Genomic DNA, 25,279 nt, shown 5'->3' with positions numbered 1-25,279 from the left:
AAAACCACAATTAATGGATTTGTTTCTACTACAAGAAAGATAGGAATGTGCTCAAATGCAAGAAGGGAAACTACAAAGGATATGGAATGGTATGTGTAAAAAAGAATTGTGCATATATATATATATATATATATATTAAAGTTTTTAATCCTTGTCTTTATGGATTCTTAGGCAGGTGATGTGGTGGGGAATCATTATGTAAGGAAAGCTCAAAGAATGAAAACAAACAGGATATTGTATCTAGAAGAGCCTTTAAAATGAATTTTATTGTCAGATTTTTGTTTTTTACAAGTAGCCTTTTAGAGGCTTCATACAAGAACTCTGTTGCAAAACTCTAATAAATAGTCTGCCCCAAGTCCCACTGTTTAAAATAAAATAAAAACTAAAGAGAAAGAAAAATAAGTCAGGATGCTGAGAGATGTTAGCAATATTTCCCATTTACAAATTACATCAGGCATTATATAGATCTCCTTCATACAAATTATTGAAGAGGAAAAACAACAACAACACCCTAAGACATTCTATCTTTCTGCGAAAGCACTCCAGAAATACTCTCAAACCAATCCTCTCACACGGCCAAATGTTATCGGGGGGGGGGGGGGAGAAACACCCCGAGGGGATTTTTATCAAATGAAGCTGTAGGTCAAAACGAACCATGTGGGTTTGTACAGTTAATTAAGAGTTATGAAAATGTGTATCAAAGAAGGCCAGGAAGACTCAATGGAAGGTGAAGAACATTCCCAGGGATGAATGAGGCCTAGAACACAGGGAAGGAGAGGAGGGTTGATGAAATGGACAGGCATAGGTTGCTGTCGTTAGGTGCAACAGTGCGTAGGAAGGTGTATCACGGCTGCATGCAGAGAAGGTCACAAATGAGATTCACCACATGCCACTTGAAACAAAGCTTAGGCAGGCTGCAGGGCACACCGGTTTCTTCCCCCAATGCTAAGACTTCATTCCTTGCCGATGCGACATTTTATGGCAAGTTATCCCCCCAGCACACACACATTTCCCATTAGCCGGTTCTAATGGAAAAGTCACGAGCCAAAGATTCAAGATTCTCCTGATTCTAAAAATCAAGGGAAGACTTCGATCATATTAATAAAAAAGCCATCCCATTGTCTTTTCACTCGGGGCAATGATGACAAAGTTATTAAAAATGTCCTTATACGACAGACGCCTGCTGCATGGAGCGCAACTTGCAATGGTTGCTTCACAACTTTGCCTTACTTTGGATATGTACGAGTGCTAAGAAATGACACATGGGCAGCGACACTGGTGTGTCCTATTAAAGTCTCAATATGCAAGCTATTAAAATGAAAATCCATTGAGGTCAGCAGCATTCAGGCACACATGGCGTTGTGTGCAGTCTTAACAGTACAGCACGTTATCTGTCAAAAGGCCACCAATAGAAACTGTGGGTCCGTACTGTCTCATTCTCCTTTCCAAGGCAAAATTCAGGGGTGCTGCATAAGGGGGCTAAGTGCCACACTGCTAGGGTGGGGCACGGAGAAAGAGCTTTGGCTCATTTCCTTTCTCGGGAGTAGGCCCTGTCAAGGCCCACAGACCACTGCTTCCTGGCCCCTTTCCTCCTTGCTGTTGCTGACTGTTTACTTGTCTTCTGCAAACATGCAAGCAAAAGACAAAAACGAGGAAGCAGGGTAGCATCCTCTACTTCCCTCTAGGCAGTTGTGCAGACTGGGCCCAGAGGGAGAGAGAAAGGCATTGGGTGGAGAAGAGGAGGAGACCCACAGATGAAGGACCCTACAAGAGTGTCTGGCCCAAAGAGCTCCCCAAACCTAGAACCCACACTGGACAGAATTACACAATCTCCAGATCAACAGGAGTGGGCTATCTGCATTAAAGAAATGTAAAATATGCAATGCTATCGGGAAGGGATTGGTGAGAGAAAGGTCCCTAGGTAGGAAGACACAGAGGGCAGTTCTTACAAAAGGAGTGAGTATTCTCTTCACTCAAGGAGCCTGAGAAAGGATATCTGTTCAGCATATCAAATTTGTACTGCCTTTATTTCCCTTAGGTAGCTGGAAGCCCATGCACTTCCACTGGAAAACGAAGGCGCAACAACCACCGATTCAAAGAGATGTGCAAAAATGGAATTTGGTAACTTGCCATAGCCATGGCTCAAGTCTCCACTGGCTACACTGTACACACGTGTACACGTGCACACTCTAGGGGGAAATGGCTCTATACAAGGTATGTGGAGACAGCACTAAGGATGGCCAAGCACAAACCATTAAGGTGACACCCAAAACATAGCTCACATCCTCTGGCTTGTGGAATACGTCAGAAACAATAGAAAGGAAGCAGCAAAACAAACATCTCTCTAGTTTTCTAGAAGTTGTAATATTTGCCAAAGCAGCAAGAATAAAGCAGATTAATCTGAAACTGATACAAAGGAGTGAATAGAAATAAATAGAGGCAGGTGGACAGTTATTCTGGTCCACTCTCCCAAGTCATTTTGTACAGGACAGGTAAAGAGAATGTGCAAAAAAATAAAGACATTCACATTTTAGCAGTTAAACTTTTATTTTCTTTAAAATTAATTTTTTTGTTGCTTTTATTTTTTTCCTACAAAAGGCAGACAATGATTGTTGATCTGCAATAGTTCTGGGTGCTTGCAGAGATGCAAAAAAAGGGTAATCAGAGTATGAAAGATGTAAAAGTGCTCTGACTGGACTTTCAAAGGTCATGATTAGTGTGGTATTAAAGCAAAGTCCCACTACAGAGGTGATTTCGCTTTTTTTTGCCAATGTGTTTGTTTCAATGTGTGCTGTTCTTAGCTCATATCAATTGTGTTGAAAACCCATTCTGTGAATTTCTTCAGTTTCTCAGAGGCGTTCTGGGATTCCTCTTGTAACCGTAAATTGTCTTCTCGCAAATGCTGGACTTCGGCCTGAAGACTGGCTTTGTCTTCTTTTTCCTGGGAAGAATGAGCAAAAGATAAAAGATCTCAGATGTGGATTCTATGTGACAAGCCCTATAGTGATCACCAGGGCAGACCTTCATCAAAAAGGTGTTCTCTCCAACCTCCTCAGGCTTCCCAACTAATCTACTACTACTACTACTACTACTACTACTACTACTACTAATTTTATTATTTCTACTCTGCTGTGTTTCCCCAGCAACTCTGGGCAGCTTCAAGCAAAATATAAAAACAGAATAAAATGCCAAACATTAAAGACTTCCTGATACAGCTACAGTGTTTTGAGATGGCATGCCAAGTTTTCTGGTGTTTGCGATGACATTCCTGTCCCTCTTCCTAGATCCTTGTGCCATCAATTCTGCTGAGTTTTCCCTTGTAAATCCAAGGCTTCCTCCCTCTGCCAAGCAGAAAATGGACCACTGGCCGATGCAAAGCAACATCTCCTCTTCATCCGCCATCAGTAGGACTCAATGTTATTCCGTGTTTCAAACAATATATGGCACCAAACCACACACTTCATCAGAAGTGCTTGAGTTTCCAAATTACCACGATATTATTCTATTAATACAATTATGCTTAACTGCCACAGGTCTCTCCATTCTCATTAGAATTACAGTATGTGGGCTTAAATCTATCTTTTCCTGTCATGTTCTCAATGAAAACCACCACTGTCACCTCTGGTTTAGTGGCTATTAGTTACAGGAGGTAAGCTCCCCCAGACACTTGTCTTCTGAGCAGGGCCGTCTTAAGCATATCTGGCGCCATGGTGCAAAGCTCCCTCCGGCGCCCCCCTATTTCCCAGTTTTTTAGGGAGGATGGCACTGCCGGCGGGGCTGGAGGAGGCGGGCAGTGGCTAGAGGGCGGCTCCTCTGGCGGGGAAGAGGCAGAGACCAGATGCGGCACCTCCTGGCTCAGCTGGTTGCTTCATGCCGCGGTAGCCACGGCAGACGGAGGCTCCGGGCGTGGCATGGCGGGTGAGGGCGGTGAGTTGATGCCAGGAGGTGCCACGTCCAGCCTCCACCTCTTCCCTGGCGCCCTCCAGAACTTGGCACCCCGTGCCACTAGCCTCAATGGGGCTTCTGAGACTAATAGCTGCTGTGGAAGGTAGATTTTATTTGGAGTGTTGTGGTGGGCGGATAAAGGGTTAAGTCAGGCACCCCCAAACTGCGGCCCTTCAGATGTTTTGGCCTACAACTCCCATGATCCTTAGCTAAGAGGACTAGTGGTCAGGGATGATGGGAATTGTAGTCCAAAACATCTGGGTTAAGTTCTCTTTCTGCACTTCTGACAAACACTCCCCCCCGAGCAGCTACGCATAACAAAAAGCACCAGTAACACTTCAAGTGAAGGGTTTTGCACTTGGTTTGGCTGTAAGAAAGTACACCTTCTGATTTCATCTATCTGTGTTTTAGTTCCAGGGCTTCTTAAAACCTCTGTTTTGAAATACAGCACGAGATCAGGGCTCATAGAGCTGTTAGCATGGACTAGCATTTAAACAGAAATAACTCAGAAGTTATTTAAGTCAAAATATTTACCTTCTTTAAATCCTCCTGCAACATTCTCAGCATACCTTCCAGCTGGTTCACTTTAGAAGCAAGAGAAGGAGGAGATTCTTTACTGCAAGAAGGAGGAGACAGACACAGAGTTGTTTACTTTCTCTGTGGCCTTATGCCAGGGGCCCTTCAAAGGTTTTGGACTCCAACTCACATCAACTCCAGTAATTGTGGCTAATGGTGGGATGATGGGAGCTGGAGTCAAAAAATGTCTGAAGGGCACCAAGTCCCCCATTCTCTGTCTTATGCAGACAGAACCAGTGGTTTGCTTTCCTTAATCACAAATCAGTGTTACACCTGCATATATAACCCATGGTAAGGAAAGGATTTAATCAGTAAGAATGCAAGGCCCCTGTTGAAACAGATCAAGTGTCAATTGAAGCCAACATTTCCAATTTCGGCCAATCAGGCACTTCTTGGAAGCCGTGGAGCAGGGCATCCTCCACAGGTGTTTGTCTTCAGGAGCTGGTTTTCATAGGTATACCAACCCACCCATTCCCTACCCCCCCTGCCCCAGAAAAGCATATGTCCCTTTCTTTTTTCATGGTTCTGATCAGGAAGGATCCATTTAGATAACAAGCACTGTATTTCTCCTTCTTTAAAAGTCATATAAGCTAGTTGACATTACCACATTCTGCAGCAGTGAATTTGCCAGGTTAATTATGCACTGTTTGGAGCAGTTATTTCCTTTGCTCTGAACCTATTGCATCTTGTTAACCAGGGTTAAGGCACTAAATCAAGGTTAGTGCTAACCAGGGTCCACCTGTTATGTCTGCGGGAAGCCTAAACAACATGTTTCGGAACAGCTGTATGGACTTTTAGGTTGGTTTGGCATCTATGACAACAACTGGGTGTTTCTAATACCCCTTCTGGAAAGACTGATCTAAAAACATAGGAAGACTCTCTCAAAGGTGGACCTGTTCTAGAGTTTTAAAGCAATGTGTGCTCCTTGCCATAGCTATCGTATGGTAATACTACACATGTCGTCTTCTCCATCAACCAGACAATGATTATTTGAGATGCTGATGAGCAGATCCTTGAATTCATCCTCTCTATCAGGGATGGGGAACCTGTGGCCCTCCAGATGTTGATGGACTGCCTACACACAACACCCATGATCCATGGTCGTTGGCTATGCTGGCTGGGGCTGATGAAAGCTGGAGTCAAAGAACATCTGGATGGTCACAGATTCCTCACTCCTTCCCTAGAATAAACTGTTAAGCATTATTTAACATTTTACATACCCAGTGTAAGGCTTCATCTGAGCAGGAAGCTGATCTTCGGTTTGATCACTGTTGGAAGCAACACTGACAGGTCTGTGGTTTTCATCACTAGTGGCAAAAAATGAGGCTCGCTGGACTGGAGAGAGACAGACACACAAAAACACATGCCACAACATAATTATTTTTTCTTTTTCAGCAGAAGAAAGCAGTCTTCTTTCAAATGAAAACAAAGCAGGAAGACGGGGGGGGGGGGAAATGTCCTGTAACAAAGCCAATAACTGGAATCCTCTTTTGAGAATGCTTCCATTTCAGATAATCATTACAGAAATGACTATGTAACTTTATGAAGTGGTGTCTGATTTAGTTTTCCTCTTTCCTCCTCATTTTTTATGTCATGTATTCTAGACTATAAGCCTCCTTGCAGGAACAATCCTGTTTTAATTGATCATGTATAAGGTGCTCTGGGAGCCTTTTCTGCTGAAAATGCTAGTTATATCACTAAATGGTCCACATTCCTTTTAAAAAGTCTTTCTGGCCCTGTGGCAAAAGGCTGCACATTTAATCCTTGATATCTGCAAATCAAAATAAGGCTGCACATTTAAGCCTTGATATTTGCAAATCAAAATAAGGATGAACTGAAAACACTTATTGACAGCAAAGCACCTATTGCATTTCAGATACAATAATAAAATTGGAAGCACACCAAAAATGCAAAAAGAAACTACACGGGAATAGTGTTAAGTGGCATAAGACTGTCATTGCAACTGAAGAGGAAACTTGGGTTTCAGAGCTGGAAAACCTATGCAAGACATGGCAAATTAAAACAAATTTGTAAAGAGGGTGTAAGAGCTTTTGAAGCAGTGACCTGCCAAGACCTACCCTCAAAGGCTTTGGCAGCATCTACCAAGTTTGACCAGTCTAGGTCAGAAGCAGAATCGGGCAGAGGCATGAGACCAGGATCTGGCATGGGCTGCCTTCTCTGATCCTGGATATCTGTGAGGGAGCTGTCAGAGGCAGAGAACTCTCCTGAAGCAACAAAGAACATAGACAAACACACAATTAAAAGCAGAAATCAGGAAAAGCTATCAACACTGAAATTCAGCTAAGAAAATATTCTAAAGAAACAATTTTCTTCTTGAATTTCCACAGCTTCAGGTCCACATGGAAGTTATTCAAAAGTGAAAAGGAAGGTAACTGAGCATTATAGGCCAGATTAAACTAATAGGTCCAGCCACTGAGCATGCCATTCTTTTTGCCATTGCTGCTCTGACTTGGCATATCGGTGGTATGGTGAAAAAGGAACATACCACTGATTTTAAAGATTGTTCTTGGTCTGAAGAGTTTCTACGATATGTCTAAGATAGGTCTAAGTTTCTAAGATATGTCTAAGATAAAGCATAATAAGCCAATAATGACCACCCTGTTCAAAAGCAGGTCTTATATTCTGTATCAGTTGTAGCCATCGAAGGCAGCACCAAGCAGAATACATTGCAATATTCATGTTTCAAGGTTACATAAGGCACGACCAACATACCTTTGAACCCATCTCTTTAAGCATAAAAGCTTAGAACTCCGAGTTCTCAGGACAGAGTAGGATGCCGGCTGAATCAATGCATGGCACTTTCACAATAATAATGAAGTTGGAAGCATACTCACCATGTAAAGATTTCATTCCTAATGTGTACGACGGCCTTCTTAATGGTAGTGACTTGGGAAGGGAAGGATATGTGCTGGTGAAAAGGACATCATTTGGCAGGGCTTGGTCTAAAAGAGAAGCTCGCGAGGGGAAGAAGTGTTCCCTTTGACTGCTGTAAATACTCTCATCTGACAGAGTCCTCTGCAACGCACGCCTTGAGGTAGGAGTGCTGGGGAACGGAGACTGGAAGAAGAGAAAGGAGCAATCACATGTCAAGAGCGCATTGCAATGCATGGCATTTTTTTAATTTGTTGGAAGCCACCCAGAGTGGCTTGGATAACCTAGTCAGATGGGCAGCATATTAAAGATGACGACCACCACCACAACACCATGTGATTTTAGAATGTCCCTTTTAAAGTGGGAACCAGTTCCGGTATAGCATTTCTGTCCCTTTCAGGTCTTTCCGAATGGGTGCACAGAAAATTGTAGTTAACTTGTACCGATTCAAAGGTTACACGTGTCTGCATCCAAAGGCATTTATACCCATAGCCACAATGTAGAAGAACATTTATGGATGTACACTGGTCTAATTTTAAGTAAGCATGTTTGAAGATTCATTCCCCTTGTCTGCAGTCATGGGATTGTTGTCTATCACATGATGGTATATGTTTTCATTCTACAGAGTGGGAAGTGACGGAGACAGGATGTTTGTGTTACTGTACTGTGTTTCCTGAAGTGGGACTATTGTCCTTTGTTCTTTCTTTTTGCTGTCTGATGCTAGAGAGAGAGGGAGCCATGTTGCAGTGCTCCGTGTGTGTTTATATGTAAATAAAATAGATTAGCCAAATGCCGAGTTCCTGAGGTCTGTTACGCAAACTGCGAAGACTCTGCGGATCCCTAAGCATGCAAATGCTTTTTGGGCTGGAGAAAGCCTTTGAAGCCCCTGGACGATTGACCAGGTGGGAGAGAAAATGCCAGTTGGGCATGTGTCTTTGCCAAGGTCCTAACAGTTCTGACGCTGCATACATCCTCCAAAGAATAAAATACATTTTAGAAAGCACAACGTTCATTAAGACTGGTATGCGTGTTGGGGGGTAAGCCTGTCTGTCTGTCACTTTTTAAAGGGGTCACTGAACATTCCTGCACTTGAGTGCTCACACAACCATGTTCCACCATACAGTGTTTGTTGGGTGCTGAGAGCAGCAGGGTTGGAGAGGCTGATTTTCTCAACAATGAAATATTATGGCCAGAGCGCTAGGTAAACATTATCTCCAGGAAGCAGAAATCATTAACCTGTGAAAGTTGCTTGGTGGATCCACTACAATAAATGAGTAGCATCTGTGCCTTTACTGCACAAAAAAACATCCTCTAGAAGGCCCCTAAGATGGAAAAAGCAATTCTCATTTCTTTTACTTCCTGCATTTTCTATTTTATTATACAATAAACTTTCAATACAGTGCTGAAGGAAATCTATCAATTCAGCAGTATTCCTCCTACACAGAGAAGATGTGGAAGGAATGGCTCTTACATCTGCATGGTAAACAATGCTAAAAGCAGAAGTCTCCCTTAGTCCTTTATCTCCTCAATCTCCCAAGTCCCAAATCTCTCAATCATCATCACTGATTGGCTGCAAGTGCTGTATAGTGAGGTTGTAGCAGGAATTATTGGGTGGCGTGTAGGCACCAGAAGGGAGGGATAGCAGTGTGCCAAAATAGAATTAGCCTCCAAATCAGAAGCTTATGATTTCTCCTGTAGGAAATTTTATGAAGCTTTACGTTCTGTATTTTTGTATGTACAAAAGTTATCCAAGAGTTGTTGTGGATAAAAGCCATAGTGTAGGGCAAACTTCTTCTTTTGTCTGAGAGCTGCATGCCACCAACACTTTCTCACTTCCACACCCAGAACAGATACACACAGCTCCCCTCCTCAGTTGCTGGGGGAGTTATTGCCACCTCTCCATTCATTAAGATTAATCTGATGAGTAGGGAGGGGTCAATTTGCATGCCCTTCAGGGCTTCACAGAGAGGTTTAAAAGTTCTCTACCTACTCCAATGCTGTGACTGCATACTTTTTCTCATTTCCTTCTACTGCTGCCAAAATTGCTGGGCTCATTGGAGTGGGGGGAAATAAAATTTGCTGGGAGGGCTGTACCTGGTCCCCGGGGCAGAAGTACGCATCCCTGAAGTGAGTTGCTGCTGTATGGCTTGTTTATCAGAAGAGAGGAGAAGAAAAGGGAAGAGACCTCAAACATAGGAAGATGCTTTCTTCATACAGAATCAAGAACATTGGTCCATTTAGTTTGGTATGGTCTTCAATGGCTGGCAGTGGGTCTCCAGGGTTTCAGGCAGCTACTCTACAGCTGTAGCAATGCATATGAGTATCTTTAGAGAGAGAAAGAGCAAGCCCACTCTGCTACTGCATGTCTTCTGCCAAAAGTTCTATAGTTGTTCAGGCATGGTGGTAACTCAGAAGCTTGGTAGACAAACAACTTATCAAAGAGGTGAAACTCTTTCTGGACCAGACCTCACTTTACACTGCAGATGCTGAAACATATGACCATTGTGTACATGGGTTTTTAAAAATCCCCACCTAATTGAAATGTGACTGAGACAAATGTGGGGGTTGGGAGGGAGGAGTTTCACAAACTTTTTTTGGTCATTTGTGAAAAGTGCTCCCCTTAGCAATTTTAGGACGTGGCGGAGTGGATGTTGCAGCACAAGTTCTTCTCTTGGACTGGAAGCACTTTGCCAAAAGAAGAAGAGAAGAAGACTTTGGATTTGATATCCGGCTTTATCCCTACCCGAAGGAGTCTCAAAGCGGCTAACAATCTCCTTTCCCTTCCTCCCCCACAACAAACACTCTGTGAGGTGAGTGAGGCTGAGAGACTTCAAAGAAGTGTGACTAGCCCAAGGTCACCCAGCAGCTGCATGTGGAGGAACGGAGACACGAACCCAGTTCTTCAGATTACGAGTCCACCGCTCTTAACCACTACACCACACTGGCGTAGTGAAGAGGAGTCTCACTGCAGGGACCCAGCAGCACAGCCCACCCCACCCCCTTTCTGACAGCAGGAAAGTGAAGGAAATTATATAAAAGAGCGGTTAAGAAAGAATGTCCCCTCAGAAAACAGCTAATCTTGAACAACGACAATGTAAGTGCTCGTAATGAACTCTTTCAAGGAGCTATCTTAATGCCCTTGTCTACTAAGAGGATTTTTTAAATCAAGAGAATAGGCAGTAATAGTAACACTGGTATCAGGATTCATGAATTTTGGCAGGTTATTTGTTTAAATTAGTGACTACCGTCTAAATGAGGAAAATAATTTGAGAGAGAGCAGACTCCATTGATCATGAGGAGTTCCACAAGAGACAGGTACTAACAGCTACTAGGACACTCAATCATTTAAATGATTAGCAATTTTGTGAAAAGAGAACAGTCCTTGTCTGACGAGTCATGAGAAAGTTGTTGATCTTTCTCCTCAAAATGCCAGTAGGCAGTTGGGTGGGGGGGGGATACTTGCCTGTGGCAATTTGCCGTTGCTCCAGCCTCAAAGACAACACTGAAAAATAATCTGTATATGGAACCTCATACTTACAAGTTTTAATAAGCCTCTTTGGGTTTTGACAAGCAAAGAAAGAAGTTGTGAGTGCCCTCTTTTGCATGGTTGCTGTGGAAACCATTTAGTCTCTGACAAGCTTGAAATGTTAAGCACTGGCTTTCAGCACAGAGGCCTTAGAAATCAAGGTTCTTTCTTTCTTCAAGATTATTCATTGGATGTTTAAAGATGGTTAAATCATTAGTACTTCTGGTGAAACCTTAAGGAATTGTTCTGGGTGGATTTGTTTCATGTGTTTTAAAGTTTGGGAAGCAATTTTGGCCCTCACAAAATGAGGCATGGGTTGAGTAGAAAAGGTCTGCTCACTCCAAGCATGCCATTACTCAAGAGCTCTGATCAGAAAAGTGGAAGACCCACTCAACTGAACGAAGGCGGCATTTGGAAGAAAACATTCCATTAGCACTAGTGGCTTTTCAGCAAGTGATACCTCCTTCTGATAAAAGGCTGCATGCAGAACTATCAGGTGCAATTGTGGCACCTGCTAATGCAGTATATTGAAACCTTCCCTAACTAAAACTCCCCAAGAACCAAAGGAAGCCAGTGGCAATGTTGTAATTCATGAAGAAAATTCACACCCTGTCAGAAGCTCTGTACCATTCACCTGACCACAGATCAGGCTGTAAAAGGTTTCCATGAGATGCTGTTAAGATGCTGTAATGTGAGATACTGCAAAAGCTCTTTAAAACAGAAAGCATTCATATCCTTCCCTACTCTGTCTGGTGTTGAACCACAGAAGCGTTTTCTATCTAGCAGATATTCAGAAACTTTCAGATTTAGTGCTTTACTCGGCTTTGCACTTTGGATCTTATTTAATTTTGTTTCATAATGAGGGGCAAACACAAAAGGCACCCTATTCCTTGTGGCCCAACCCACCCTGAGGAGGGCAAAAGCAGACACACCTTGGCAAATCTCTAGGCACACAGGAATGCAGTTGGGAGAAAGTGATTCTTAAGATACGCTACCACCATGCCATGTAAGATCAGGACTAGACCTTTGAACCGAGTCTGAGAAAGCAATTAGAAGCCCTTCAAGAAAATTAAGGGAATCTCTGTGGCCAAATCAAGTTAACATCCTGGCCATTACACTCAGAACCTACTGATCAATTATTTACAGGAAATGCAAGTTAATGTATGGGTAAGGTAACTGACAGTTGTAGCTTTTATTGCACACCGTGACTCCCACACTTGTTTATACTTAATCATAAAAAGAGATAAGCTCAGCAGTCATGGGCCTGCGAAAAATCTGCTCTTTCACACCAACTGCAGCAGCTGCTTGCTGGCTTTGACACCCACTTCTCAGCAGGAAGGCGATGATACCATTCTGTAACACCTACCTTAAAGTTTTTCTGAGACTCTGGTGTCGGGCTGTCTAGATCTATTAGCTTCTTCAGCTCTTCCTCGATATTTGACTTAGATGCTCGCTTTGGTGAGGCCCGAAGATCTCTGGCTGATGCGCGCAACCGAGGATGTGCCATTTCATTACCATCGCTTTGGTGACGCCTTTAAAGGAAGGAAGATAAACACTTAGGGATCCAAGCCCTTGGGGCGGCCAGACCTTTGCAGCACCCTCCAGTTATTCAGAGAAAATGTTTGCATAGAAGGTGGGCACTTGGATGGGGAGAGGGACTGAGAAAAGTTGTATAGGAATGCCTGTTGAAAGGAATAAACCTGTTAAGTACATTGGCTTTTCCATATCTCGATAAGAAGCTCATCCTAATAGCAGAAAGGCTGACCACATCGCCACCATATAACCACAGTTAAGGCAACTGACATCAGACTGTCACCTTACTGGCTAATGTGAAGCTGTATGATTATCAAAGAGATGTCTAAGAGGCTTTGCTGCTATCTGCTTCATTCCCTTTGCTTTGGTTTCCTGTGCTTTGGTTTTTCTCTGTTTCACCCATAGTACCATTTCAGCATCCCAACGACATGCCTTCTTGAGAACACACTGAACACTATTACAGTCATACCTCGGGTTAAGTATGCTTCAGGTTGAGTACTTTCAAGTTAAGTACTCCGCGGACCCATCTGGAATGGATTGATCCACTTTCCATTACTTTCAATGGGAAAGTTCGTTTCAGGTTAACTACGCTTCAGGTTAAGTACGGTCTTCCGGAACCAATTCAGAACTTAACCTGAGGTATCACTGTACCTGTATTAAAGCCCTTTTTAGTCAATCTGTAACCTAGTCTGCCCACTCTGTAATGCTTTATGACTTGGAATGTGATTAACCTTTGACCTTACTTTCATTTTACCCATGATCTCATCCTGACTCTTCAATTATGATCTTGGTTCTTCACATAGCACCAGTTCTTGGCATAAAAGAGCAGCTCTTTTTCCACAATAGCTAAAAACCTAATTGGCAAATCCTTTTGAAATAGTACAAAAGAAAAAAAAAACCCCTATTCAGATCATCTTTGAAAGCCCATATTTGCAAAAGACTGTTGTTGCAGTCTCCCCACTGGCCCCCAGCATTCCCACTGGCACTCAGTTGAAGGGTTATTGGCATTATTTGCAGGGGTGGGGTGGGGAGTTTCTTTTTCACCAGTAAGAGTTGTCCACAAATCTGTTCACCAGCTCTGATGAGTAGTATGGCCAGCAGGACACAGATTCTCCTGGTGCTTTATGTTGTGGTTTGGAGAAAATTAGGAATAACAGGCTCCCTCCCACTCTTTCTTACCTTTCCCATAACCTAACACAAATGAGAGAAGACTCACCTCTAATTTAAGCTCCCTGCATAGAGAGGAGATGATTGGTGGTAACCATACAAAATGGCCAATACACACCGAGGCAACATTGGGGGGGGGGGAGGATTGCTGATTAACCATGTCGTGAAAACACTTTGTGCAGCAGTTCAGTTTCTATTACCAAAGCCACTTTTTCTAAACAAAGCTCCTCCTCTCAATACATCTAAAAACTGCAGATGGAGGATCCTAAACACTACTGGTGAATTTTCAGGATTTTTCAGTTCAATTAAAACATCCTGCCATAGGACTAAATGTGCAATTGAAGCGACAGAACAAAGAGTTTTAAAAGTCATTAAATTAAACCATTTTACTTTATTTGAACACTCTAATAATCTCCATAGAATTCTGAGATGAGTTTTTGCTCTACAGCTCCTTTAAGAACTTAAATCACTGTACTACCCCTTAAAAGAGCTTCCACCCCATAATGTATCAAATTACTATACATTTTAGAGGCCTCTTCATGTTGAAAATTAGCACCCACCAAAACAGAACAAAAAAAATGCTCTTACTTTCTGGAATCCATAAACCCCACAGAGTTTATTGTCCCCTCAGGTTTTTTCCATCCGATCAAGTACTTGCTAGTAGCACCCTGGCGTGGGTAGAAAGTCCTAGGACCAGAGGAGGAGGAAGAGGAGGAGAAAGAAGGCGCAAGCTGTGGTGAAGTGGCAGAATGAAGCTCTTCCTTAGGTGAACTTCTGGCACTGGTGAAAACAACGGGACTGGCAGAGTGTCGGGAACTCATGGTACTGGGAGAGAAGCATAACAAAGACAAAGCTTAAGTGTACATGCTGGCATCACGTGCAATTCATTTCAAAGCTGCATTTTGTTATGCTGGGCAGACACCTTTGCTGCCTTAAAAACAAAACAAAACACCATAGCTGGAAAACAAATCATTCACTCTGTTAAATTAGAGGCACCGAAAGATTAACCACATAACTTAGTTACCTATCAGGAGACCCACCCATTCCTTGCAACAAACTTAATAAGAGAGAGAAATGACTCTACAGACTAACTAGTTTTCTCTCATCACTTTGTTCCTGTAGCAAAACTGTGATTTGGTGTGTCTTCATGTGCAAGACTGGTACAGTACGCTAGGACACTCTCATGTTATTCAGTCTCCATTTGGCTTTTAAGAATCCAGGCATAAATCCATTGCGTGGTAAAATATTCCCATATGGAAGGGACGTAAGAGAGGACTTCCCTGAGCAAAAACTATAATGTGAGAAACTGCTCTAAGAAATTACTCATTCTGATTTATTCTGCTGTTATCTTAGATTCCCAGTTTTCCACTGATTGACTTGCTTTGTTGCTCTGAGGTCAAGCCAGGTCTAGAAGATTTTGCTGAATATAGCTGCCCAGCTTCTTCTGCGACTCTTCTGAAATGCACTCCAACACTGCCTATTCAAACACTGGAACTGATAAGGGAGCGAACAGCTCTTTTACATCATTACATCATGCCAAGGTTGTGTTGGGAAGGCGGGTCTTTGCAGTGCACTAACCAATTTACAGAGAAGCTGCCTAGTGGTTTCACATCTTTTCACAGCTCCAAACGGGCAAGTCCTCTTTCCAATTATACACATTGCTTCCTGGATGGCCTCCACTTTAACAATGGTCCTATTAATATTTACAGAACAATCTCATAGATGTCTACTCAGAAGCAAGCCCCATTGAGTTCAATGACACACGCTTCCAGATTTTAAATAGGATTGCAGCCTTATTATTATTGTTTACATCATCCTGTTTAAAGGGTTCTAAACTACTTGGTAACTACTTGAGAATGCTAGCATTACACAGCGATGATAAACGACCCTGCCTACTATATAGCAAAACTAGATAAACTTGAGAAGCCACCATATATTACAAATGCTTGCAACAAATGTTGTTTCCTATTTATTCCCTAGAAAAAGCAGATAAGATGATGGAAAAGATAAATGGCCTGAAGAAACCATCTTTTTCATATGCTGAGTGTTTGTGCTGCAGAACACTGTGTTGGTGACATAAATTCAGCAACGCCATCAGTGTTTAAGCCTGTGCTTTAATTGTACATTAAGACCTTCTCTACATCTAAAAATCAAGATGGGGGGGCAGGGGAAGAAGAGATCTTATCAGAGGTGAATCACTGTTTTACAAAATGGATGGTTGTCTAATGCTATAGATGCTAGTTCTAAGATTTCAGAAGTTGAAGAAAAGATTCAGACAGATCACCATGTGATGAATCTATTTTTCTCAACATGCAATTGAAGAGGGTGAAGTCATCAGACTGACAAATTCCCACAAAAAGGGCTAGGTTGAAAAAGCAATGAACACTGCACCAGTCTGCAAGTCAGCTTGTTAAGATAATAAAATTAAGAGGACAAGTATATATGAGTAGATATAAATAGATATAGAAATTTCTACATTAAGAAGCACTCTGTTTGAATGGCAGCAATCTTAATATCCATAGAGAAATGACAAGATAATTGGTGTGTTGAGGAATGCTAATTCTGTTTGAGAAAAGTTGGTATGTTGAAGGAAAGGCTATTTACATGATTAGGTGATGCATCTATCCTTGTCATAGCTAGCTTTCTAACAGAACAATCAAGCCAAAGTGGAGCCTCCTCTCACCTCTACAAGTGTTATTCATTTTGTCCAGATCAAGTCATGGACGTCCATGGGAATATTTCCGGGTTTGGCTGGGTGTATTAATACTCCAAATTTTAAAAAAGCTAGTTTCTCACAAAACGAATGAGCAGAAGCCTGTCTGCACATTTTTGCCTCATCTCTCATGTTCTATACTGTAAATGCTGGAAACATAGAGCTCATCCACAGTGGAGTTTAATGCGAAATTGAAGCTGCTTGTGTATCTATCTTATCTCCCTCATTCTGCTGCTTTTGCACTACAACTCCCATCATCCCAAGCTCTCAGGACCAGTGGTCAGGGATGATAAAAATTGTGGTGTGAAAACAACTGGAGACCCAAGTTTGGGGAATCTTGGCCTAAGGCTTTGCTTGTACTAATTCTAGCTCATAGACCATGATTTAAGCATTATGTGTGAACCAGTAGCTCTGAAATGCAAGTCTGAAGTTCCTTTAGAAAGGTCCCAGCATTCTGTAGACTTTACACATCCAGGTCCCATACCTGGATGTAAAGTAATATTCACTAGCCTTAAATTTAATGTGGTGTATGTGTGTGAGGGAGAGAGAGAGACAGAGAGAAGGAAGGAGATGAGCTGGAAAGGAAACAGAACAAAAAATCCTGTAACCTTTTCCCAATCACTGAAGCTATGGTGAAGAGATCAAGAGCGTCATATTCGCACAAGTCTTGTACATCTGCAACACTGTGTGCACTGTAACATAATGTATATTTCTGCCATGCTCAGATCCAGATTCCCATGTGTTCCAAGACCCCCCTACAATAAAGGAAAGTGATCTCCATCCACATATGGAAATACTAAACTTGCTTCCTATTTCCAAACCCTCCGCATTGTACCTCTTTTCAAAGTGCTGGGCTGCCAAGAATCACAGGTATGTCATTATCCACAGCACTCACTCCCCATGTCTGCTAGAAAGATCTAGAGACACCAATCATCATTTTAAAGAAAATTACCTTGTATGGGAAACGGCATCACTAAGGCTAAAAGCACTGTTCTCTCTTGTTAAAGGGTTGGAGGCTGGTTGGCTTTTGTTATGAATGTCCAAGCTTAACGATGACTCTGTCTTCCTGTCCATCATGTGGCTGTCTTTTTCTAAAGTCCGGTCTGCAATAGAGACTACTTCGCTGGAACTGTGCCATAGTGGTGCCACTTTCTCCTTTACAAGTCCTGATCGGGGAGATGTTGCCGAGTTGCCCAGGGAGGCTGTGCTGCCATGGCTGGGGCCATAGGAGGTGGTGTCAATGCCACTGTCAGCAGAAGTACCTTGAAGATAGTTGTAGCTATTCAGCTCTGACTCAGTCCTATCTCCACTGTCATACCACTTCTCCTCACTATGGACACTGGATGCATTGCTGGACAGTGTGTTGCTGCTTGAATGACTGGAGTAGTGGCTATCAGACTGTAAAAAAAAGGAGAAAGTGTAGATAAATTCAAGGTTTCGGGAGAAAATGAAATAAAATGGGAATAACTGTACAGTTGTTGTTTAGTCGTTTAGTCGTGTCCAACTCTTTGTGATCCCATGGACCAGAGCACGCCAGGCACTCCTGTCTTCTACTGCCTCCTGTACAGTACTGAAGACCAAAGGGGATACGGGTGGCACTGTGGGTTAAACCACTGAGCCTAGGGCTTGCTGATCAGAAGGTCGGCGGTTCGAATCCCTGCGGCAGGGTGAGCTCCCGTTGTTCGGTCCCAGCTCCTGCCAACCTAGCAGTTCGGAAGCACATCAAAGTGCAAGTACGGTAGAAAAATAGGTACCACTCCGGCGGGAAGGTAAACGCCGTTTCCATGCGATACTCTGCTCTGCTTTCGCTAGAAGCGGCTTAGTCATGGTGGCCACATGACCCGTAAAAACTATCTGCAGAGAAATGTCGGCTCCCTCAGCCAGTTAAGCGAGATGAGCGCCACCACCCCAGAGTCGTTCGCAACTGGACTTAACTGTCAGGGGTCCTTTACCTTTTACTGAAGACCAAGCATACATAAGCTCAAATATAAAATTAACAAAGACAAAATTCATGAACACTGAACTCAAGACTTATGCTACAAGAGTTATGAGCCTGAAACACCCATCAACAGACCACTTTATAAATGGAACAGCCATTTCCACAATAATTTTCAGGCAGGACGCAGGTGGCGCTGTGGTCTAAACCACTGAGTCTCTTGGGCTTTCTGATCAGAAGGTTGGCGGTTCATCCAGGGGTCCTTTACTTTTTTACCTTTACAATAATTTCCCATCAATTTGCTTTGAAATGCAAGTTAAGTCCACTTTAAATTCATCGTTTAATATATTCATATTCAATCAGAGCAGAACAATTTGTCATATTGTCAGAAAGAAACAAATCATTAGTGGAAAGTTATGAGCATGAAAATCTACATGTTCAGAGCTGAACTAGGTGACGTGAACCACAAGGATTCCAAGACTGGATTCAGACGTTCAAGACATTAGGGGAACAGAACACGCCAAACAATATCCCATGCATTTCACAGCATCTGAAGCGAAACTTTTGCATCTTTCCTCAAAGAAACTGATTAATGAAGGAGAGGCCAGCAACAGCTCGGTATGTAAGAAGCCATGCTGAAGAATATGAATAAAACAAGTTACACTGGCAAATGTCTGCAACAGTTAAAAGAGAGTGTATGTTTAAGCTCCAGATGCAAAAGTGTGATGTTAGAGACCCAGGTGGCGCTGTGGTTAAACCACTGAGCCTAGGGCTTGCTGATCAGAAGGTCGGCGGTTCGAATCCCTGTGACGGGGTGAGCTCCCGTTGCTTGGTCCCAGCTCCTGCCAACCTAGCAGTTCGAAAGCATGTCAAAGTGCAAGTAGATAAATAGGAACCGCTACAGCGGGAAGGTAAACGGTGTTTCCATGTGCTGCTCTGGTTCTCCAGAAGCAGCTTTGTCATGCTGGCCACATGACCTGGAAGCTGTATGCCGGCTCCCTCGGCCAATAATGCGAGATGAGCGCGCAACCCCAGAGTCGGTCACGACTGGACCTAATGGTCAGGGGTCCCTTTACCTTTACCTTTATGTACTATTAAAATAAAAAAAAGGATTTTAATGTTTTGGGGAAAATTCCTACTTCTCGGGCTAGTTCCTTCCCCTTTAGAAATCTGGCAATGCACCATTCTTTGCACATTGTTACAAGGGTAGTGTTTGTGCACTTTCGAGAGTGTGGATTAGTTATAGTCAAACACCACAAGGGCTTAGGACTCAAACTATGAGCCAGTTCACATGTCATGGCAAGCCATGGTTTATTACCATGACATGTGAACCAGATCTCTCTAAGCAGAAATATTCAAAAGAAAAGTTAAGGCAGCAGGAGGGGGGGAGGGGGACAGAATCACAGATCTGTAGAGTTGGAAGGTACTCCAAGAGCCATCTAGTCCAAACCACTGCAATGCAAGAATCTCAACTAAACAGAATAAAAAAGGAATATAGAGCTATAAATAGTGTGCTGAAAGAACATATCAGAACTAATTCTATAAGACTGCTCAACTTTAGCCAGTAAAAAATGTTGGTAGGTCACCAAAGTCTTGCTTGTGGAATGAGTAACAAGCCAGAGGGATTGAACAGGAGGAATCTTGTTTCTAGAATAATGAAGGTTCCCACAGATCTTTGGACTATCACACTATACTGGAGCATAACTCTACTTTTGAGTTGGCAGCAAAACATTTCTATTAATAAACTTTATCTTAAAGCTGCATTAAGCTCTTAAAATATTGAGGTCAGCTCTACTGCCATTTCCTCCATACTTTTAACAAGGACAATAAAAAAATTCCTTCAGTAGCACCTTAAAGACCAACTAAGTTTTTATTTTGGTATGAGCTTTCGTGTGCATGCACACTTCTTCAGATGCGTGTCAATGCATGCACACGAAAGCTCATACCAAAATAAAAACTTAGTTGGTCTTTAAGGTGCTACTGAAGGAATTTTTTTATTTTACTTCGATCCAGACCAACACGGCTACCTACCTGTAACTTTAACAAGGACACACAGTGAAGGATGTTTTACCTTTGGGAGAACTGCAGGGAGAGCAAAACTTTGCACAACAATTTTGAAAGTGAACTTACATGACCCTGCTTATTTGGAGACAAGTGGACTACTGGATCTTGCCTCATCAGTCTTCCGGTGGGGCTCTCTCTGAAGGATGGAAGCACCTTCGACACTGCAGGGAGATGGCATGTTGGTTCTGCAATACAGCGTGGAATACAACATTCGCTTTCAGGAAGTTTGGCATTAAAAAAAGAAGCAGCTTAGAACCAAGAGAGAGAGAGCAGAGTATGCTTTCTCATCATCAGCAAAATTATTGTACTAGCAATGGTCTGTGACAACTTTAAAATAACTACAAAAATACCAATATATAAGCAATAAAGTAAAAAAAGGAGTATGCCACCTCTTCACCTCCTGAACTAAAGTTGCTGACCTGATACAGCTTGTATCTTAATTATTTTCAACTACATAATTAGAATTGACCTTTTTTTTTAAAAAAAGTGTTTAGGAGAGAGTACTTTTAACTGCCTTAAAGCTGGAAACTATTCAAAGATACCAACAGGTATCACTGTATTTGGGTTTCTACATATGACACTGTCCTTTCACTGCAAAACCACAATTTTTCCTCTCCACCTGTTCCATTGTGTTCAGGTTGATAAGGGGGCATTTTAGTTTCCACAGCAGATTTTTTGGGCAGCTATGTCCAGTGCCAGCATTAACACACAAGGGAGGGCCTGCAAAAGTAATTCTAAGTAAGATTAACTTTACACATGTTGTTACCATCTCAACAGTATAAAAACACATGTGATTAAAGTATTCTGCCAAAATGGAAACTAGAGATCAGTATAATCACAGGTTTTTCCTGTTAAGCAGATATGGGGGATGGGGAATTACCAGGTGGCTTTAATAATAAGGCGCAGCTCGCTGAGCCTCTGAAGTTACTAGAACAAAAGTGTATCTTTTGAATCTGAGAATCGCATTTCATTTCCTGAACTCCTGAGGCATTCGCTGAATACTTCAATCTGTCTTGAAGCCTACCTTATTTACACAGTAGCAGTCTGTTGTGATGACAAGAATGATAGTAAAAGCTGAGCATCTTCAGCTTCTCTAGTCGTGTCCTCTTCTAGCATTCAACTAACCTAGGACGATGGAGTTACCCCGACCCACCAATCTAGCTGTCAATTATGGATACCTTGGATAACAGGAAGGACCACCCAACTCCCAATTATCCTAGGAAGTCACAGAACCTTTCTGTTTTCAAGGTAACATAATATGGAATTGAACTTTTGTTCAGGCTCTGATTCCAGGTAAGCCCCTATAGAGAAGTTGAGCCTGTGTCAGATCTTACAGTTTTTGGAATCAGGTTGTCGCAGAACTTCTTTTGTTTTATTTTTAAAAATATCCAGTCGAAGTATCACCATTTCCAGCTCCTATTCCAGCCTACACTACACCACACTACACAAACCATGCCAGTTTGAGAACCTGAGAACTGATGATGCAAAAGACTTCCCTCCCAGACCTAACACGATAGCAGGCTGGATGCATCGCATTTGGTGTACTGCCAACCAGGAAGCCACACTCTCCACGCTGGAATTCTTAATCAAAGCTAGTCACACTGCATCAGAGTCACTGCCAAGACGAATGAACCCATAGTAAAATTCCTATTAATGCAAAAGCCTCAGCTGGATCTACTAGTGTAAGGTCACTGCTCCAGCAGCTACAAACGAAGAGAAGCAGGCCCATGTACTAAGATGCCAAATGAAGGCTTGACTTCATTTAATCTGCTGAATGCTGAGGATCTTTCTTTCATCTAACTACTTAACTGCAAAGCACCATGCAAATACACCCAGCAATAAAAAGTGATTCTCACCCAACTGTAAATTTTTACTTATATTTTTAGAAAATCTGCACATGGGTTGTTTATACTTTCAACCGTCTAATAGACAGCATATAGCACCATTAGAAAGGAAGCACTACAAAAAGAGCTACATTAAATTAAGCTAACGCAGTGCTGAAAAGAGATCAGGGTAAATAAGCAGTACGGTTTATGAACACAATTGGTTCCGGAAGTCTGTTCATAAACTGAAGCGTTCATAAACTGAAGCGAACTTTCCCATTGAAAGTAATGGAAAGTGGATTAATCCATTCCAGACGGGTCCGCGGAGTACTCAACCTGAAGTGTACTTAACCTGAAGCATGGGTGTAATTGGTTCCGGAAGTCTGTTCATAAACTGAAGCGTTCATAAACTGAAGCGAACTTTTCCATTGAAAGTAATGGAAAATGAATTAATCCGTTCCAGACAGTCCGTGGAGTACTTAAACTGAAGCATTCATAAACTGAAGCGAACTTTCCCATTGAAAGTACAGTGGAACCTCGGTTTATGAACACCTCGGTTTACGAATTTTCGGTTTACAAACACCGCGGACCCATCTGGAATGGATTAATTCACTTTCCATTACTTTCAATGGGAAAGTTCGCTTCAGTATATGAACGCTTCAGTTTAAGTACTCTGCGGACCGTCTGGAACAGATTAATCCACTTTCCATTACTTTCAATGGGAAAGTTCGCTTCAGTTTATGAACGCTTCAGTTTATGAACAGACCTCCGGAACCAATTGTGTTCATAAACCGAGGTACCACTGTAATGGAAAGTGGATTAATCCGTTCCAGACGGGTCCGCGGAGTACTTAAACTGAAGCGTTCATAAACTGAAGCAAGGGTGTAATTGGTTCCGGAAGTCTCTTCATAAACTGAAGCGTTCATAAACTGAAGCGAACTTTCCCATTGAAAGTAATGGAAAATGAATTAATCCGTTCCAGATGGGTCCGCGGCGTTCATAAACCGAAAATTCATATACCGAGGTTCCACTGTAAGGCCAAGTAACATTTGTGCCTGCACTGGTTCTTAAAGATGCCCCAGGCACTGAACTGATCTATTCTCTAGAGAACTTTATTTCTACATCACATGATGTTCCCAGGTCTCAAGGACACAAAGTGCAATGACAGTATACCTCACATTTAATCATTCATTCTCACTAACAGGAGTAACATTTTAAAAAAAGAGGAATTGCTCCTTTGAAGGAAGGAACAGGTTGCCAAAGTCACCTTGTGGGGGAAACCATTTAAATGCTGCAGAAGTTATTGCTTACCCATCTGGTCAGCAATGCTATCCTCACTTCTCTGCCAACTGGGGGTGGATTTGCCACTGCCACTCGTATCTGTGTTCTGTCTGTCGATGGAGGCAGGAGATCTTCGACTCATTCCAAACCTGTGGTAAAGAATTATTCTTTAGTCCCATACATGGTAAATGTGATATACAGCAAACATCTCTTTACATCAAGAAGCCATACTTACACAATGTACTTCTGATACAAAGGATGAAAGAAGAAAAAGCTATGCTTTTCTTATTGTGGAGGTTTCTGACTTTCTGTTTCTAGGATTATGAATTGAGAATATACTTCAACTGCCAAACACCCTTCATAGGTAAATTCCACTACTGCCAGCCAAGTGTATGAAGAGCCGGGATTTAAAGGACTGTGGTAATAACTGACCCAAACATGAAATATGTGATCTTGTGATGGCCATTCCTGGACATCCTGGTCTTAAAGATGGAACATGAACAACAAATACTCCTTTCATTGCTAACCCCAAAAGGCCATCAGAGCCAAAGTCAGCAACAAAACAAAGGGCTTCAGTCATACTTAAGGATTCTCTGCAAAAGACACCTCACCATGAATTGGCAAGCAGTCCTTTCAGTAGACCTCCCAAATGTGAAAATGGAAAAGTTTTGTATGGTACACAACTGAGATTTGTACACAATGGAGGTGCAATCTGAGGGAGTGGGCCCATCTGTCATACCACTCCTACTTGTGACTTTGTGGGTTACTGAAGGAAAAGAACAGGTGGTGGCTCAGATTCCCACTTGGATGGAGGCAGCACAGATATCAGGGGAAGCACAGTAAGACAGTGACAGGTGTGGAATTATCCTTGCAGTTTCAGTGCCAGAAATGGTACCAAAAGAACTGTTGCCCCACTGAACCGGGGTGGGTACACTAATTCTAAAAATGCATCCTGGGCATCCAAATAGATCAACATTATCAGTGTGCATTTGCAGGAACTTTGCACATCTAATACATTACAATTAGACAAGCCAGGTGTGTAGAGCACCTTGAGTCTAGAAGCAGTGTTAGCAGAGCACTGCACCTGGCCTTTCCCATAGACAACTCTCTCATTGAAGCTGATTTATTTAACATAATTTTACAACACGAATGTGAGGCTCCTGAGGTGTGTAGGGTGCTGTTAGGCAGCAAAGTCCAATTGGTGAGCTTCCTTGCCCCACCCAACCTTCTCATTGGGAAAACACTGAACAAGGGGAGAGAAAGCAGTGGAATCCAATGGGTGTGCTCCCTCTACCTGGTCTTTTCTCAAGGGAAAAGTTGACAGTAAGGGGTTTCCATTCTTGAAAGCCTCAGAGTGCAACCCTATACACACCTTCCTGGGAATAATTCCCACTGAACACAATTGGATTTACTTTTGAGTAAATATGCATATGATTGCCCTGTATGATACTGGAATGCTTTTGGGAAGTGGCTGTTCATGGGTGAATTTCTGCACTCTGCTTTAGTCACTTCACTACAGCTTTCAATATTTTTGATTGCCACTTGTATGAAACAATTGCACTCTAATTTCCTTCATACTAACAATCTGAAAATGGGTAGACTTTGTAACCACTAGATTTCAATCACTTAAACCATTCAGAACTGTTGGCTGCAATCAAATTCGTCATTCATTTTAACAATGCTATAATCCCCTGTGGCTCACAGCTTCAGCACTGGTAAATAGCCACAGAGAAAAGATGTGAGTGAGTCGACAGAAGATGAGTAACGTGGAAAGGTGATAATGAAGATTTGTTGGCCTGGTGACTATGGATAGAAACTTTTAT

The 25,279-nt window shown here is 42.4% G+C and overlaps 1 protein-coding gene across 3 annotated transcripts in view; it reads right to left on the bottom strand.

The window, feature by feature from the left end:
* Positions 1 to 234: 234 nt before the first annotated feature.
* SIPA1L1 (signal induced proliferation associated 1 like 1) overlaps positions 235 to 25,279 on the bottom strand; it is a 154,185-nt gene continuing 129,140 nt past the window's right edge. For 2 of the 3 annotated variants that reach the window (XM_035113061.3, XM_035113094.3), the window contains 10 exons: positions 23,487 to 23,605; positions 20,419 to 20,537; positions 17,305 to 17,750; positions 14,228 to 14,464; positions 12,306 to 12,471; positions 7,377 to 7,599; positions 6,600 to 6,746; positions 5,742 to 5,856; positions 4,480 to 4,561; positions 235 to 2,941 (listed from right to left, as the gene is read on the bottom strand). In XM_035113061.3, coding sequence (XP_034968952.3) covers positions 2,798 to 2,941; positions 4,480 to 4,561; positions 5,742 to 5,856; positions 6,600 to 6,746; positions 7,377 to 7,599; positions 12,306 to 12,471; positions 14,228 to 14,464; positions 17,305 to 17,750; positions 20,419 to 20,537; positions 23,487 to 23,605 — 1,798 coding nt within the window. In that variant the 3' untranslated portion in view covers positions 235 to 2,797. The remainder of the gene's footprint in view (positions 2,942 to 4,479; positions 4,562 to 5,741; positions 5,857 to 6,599; positions 6,747 to 7,376; positions 7,600 to 12,305; positions 12,472 to 14,227; positions 14,465 to 17,304; positions 17,751 to 20,418; positions 20,538 to 23,486; positions 23,606 to 25,279) is intronic. The other variant, XM_060273729.2, reaches the window with a different exon arrangement.

Source organism: Zootoca vivipara, chromosome 1, assembly GCF_965207765.1.
Source record: "Zootoca vivipara chromosome 1, rZooViv2.hap1.1, whole genome shotgun sequence".
NCBI classification, from domain to species: Eukaryota; Metazoa; Chordata; class Lepidosauria; order Squamata; family Lacertidae; genus Zootoca; species Zootoca vivipara.
This window is presented reverse-complemented; position numbering and strand designations above follow the sequence as displayed.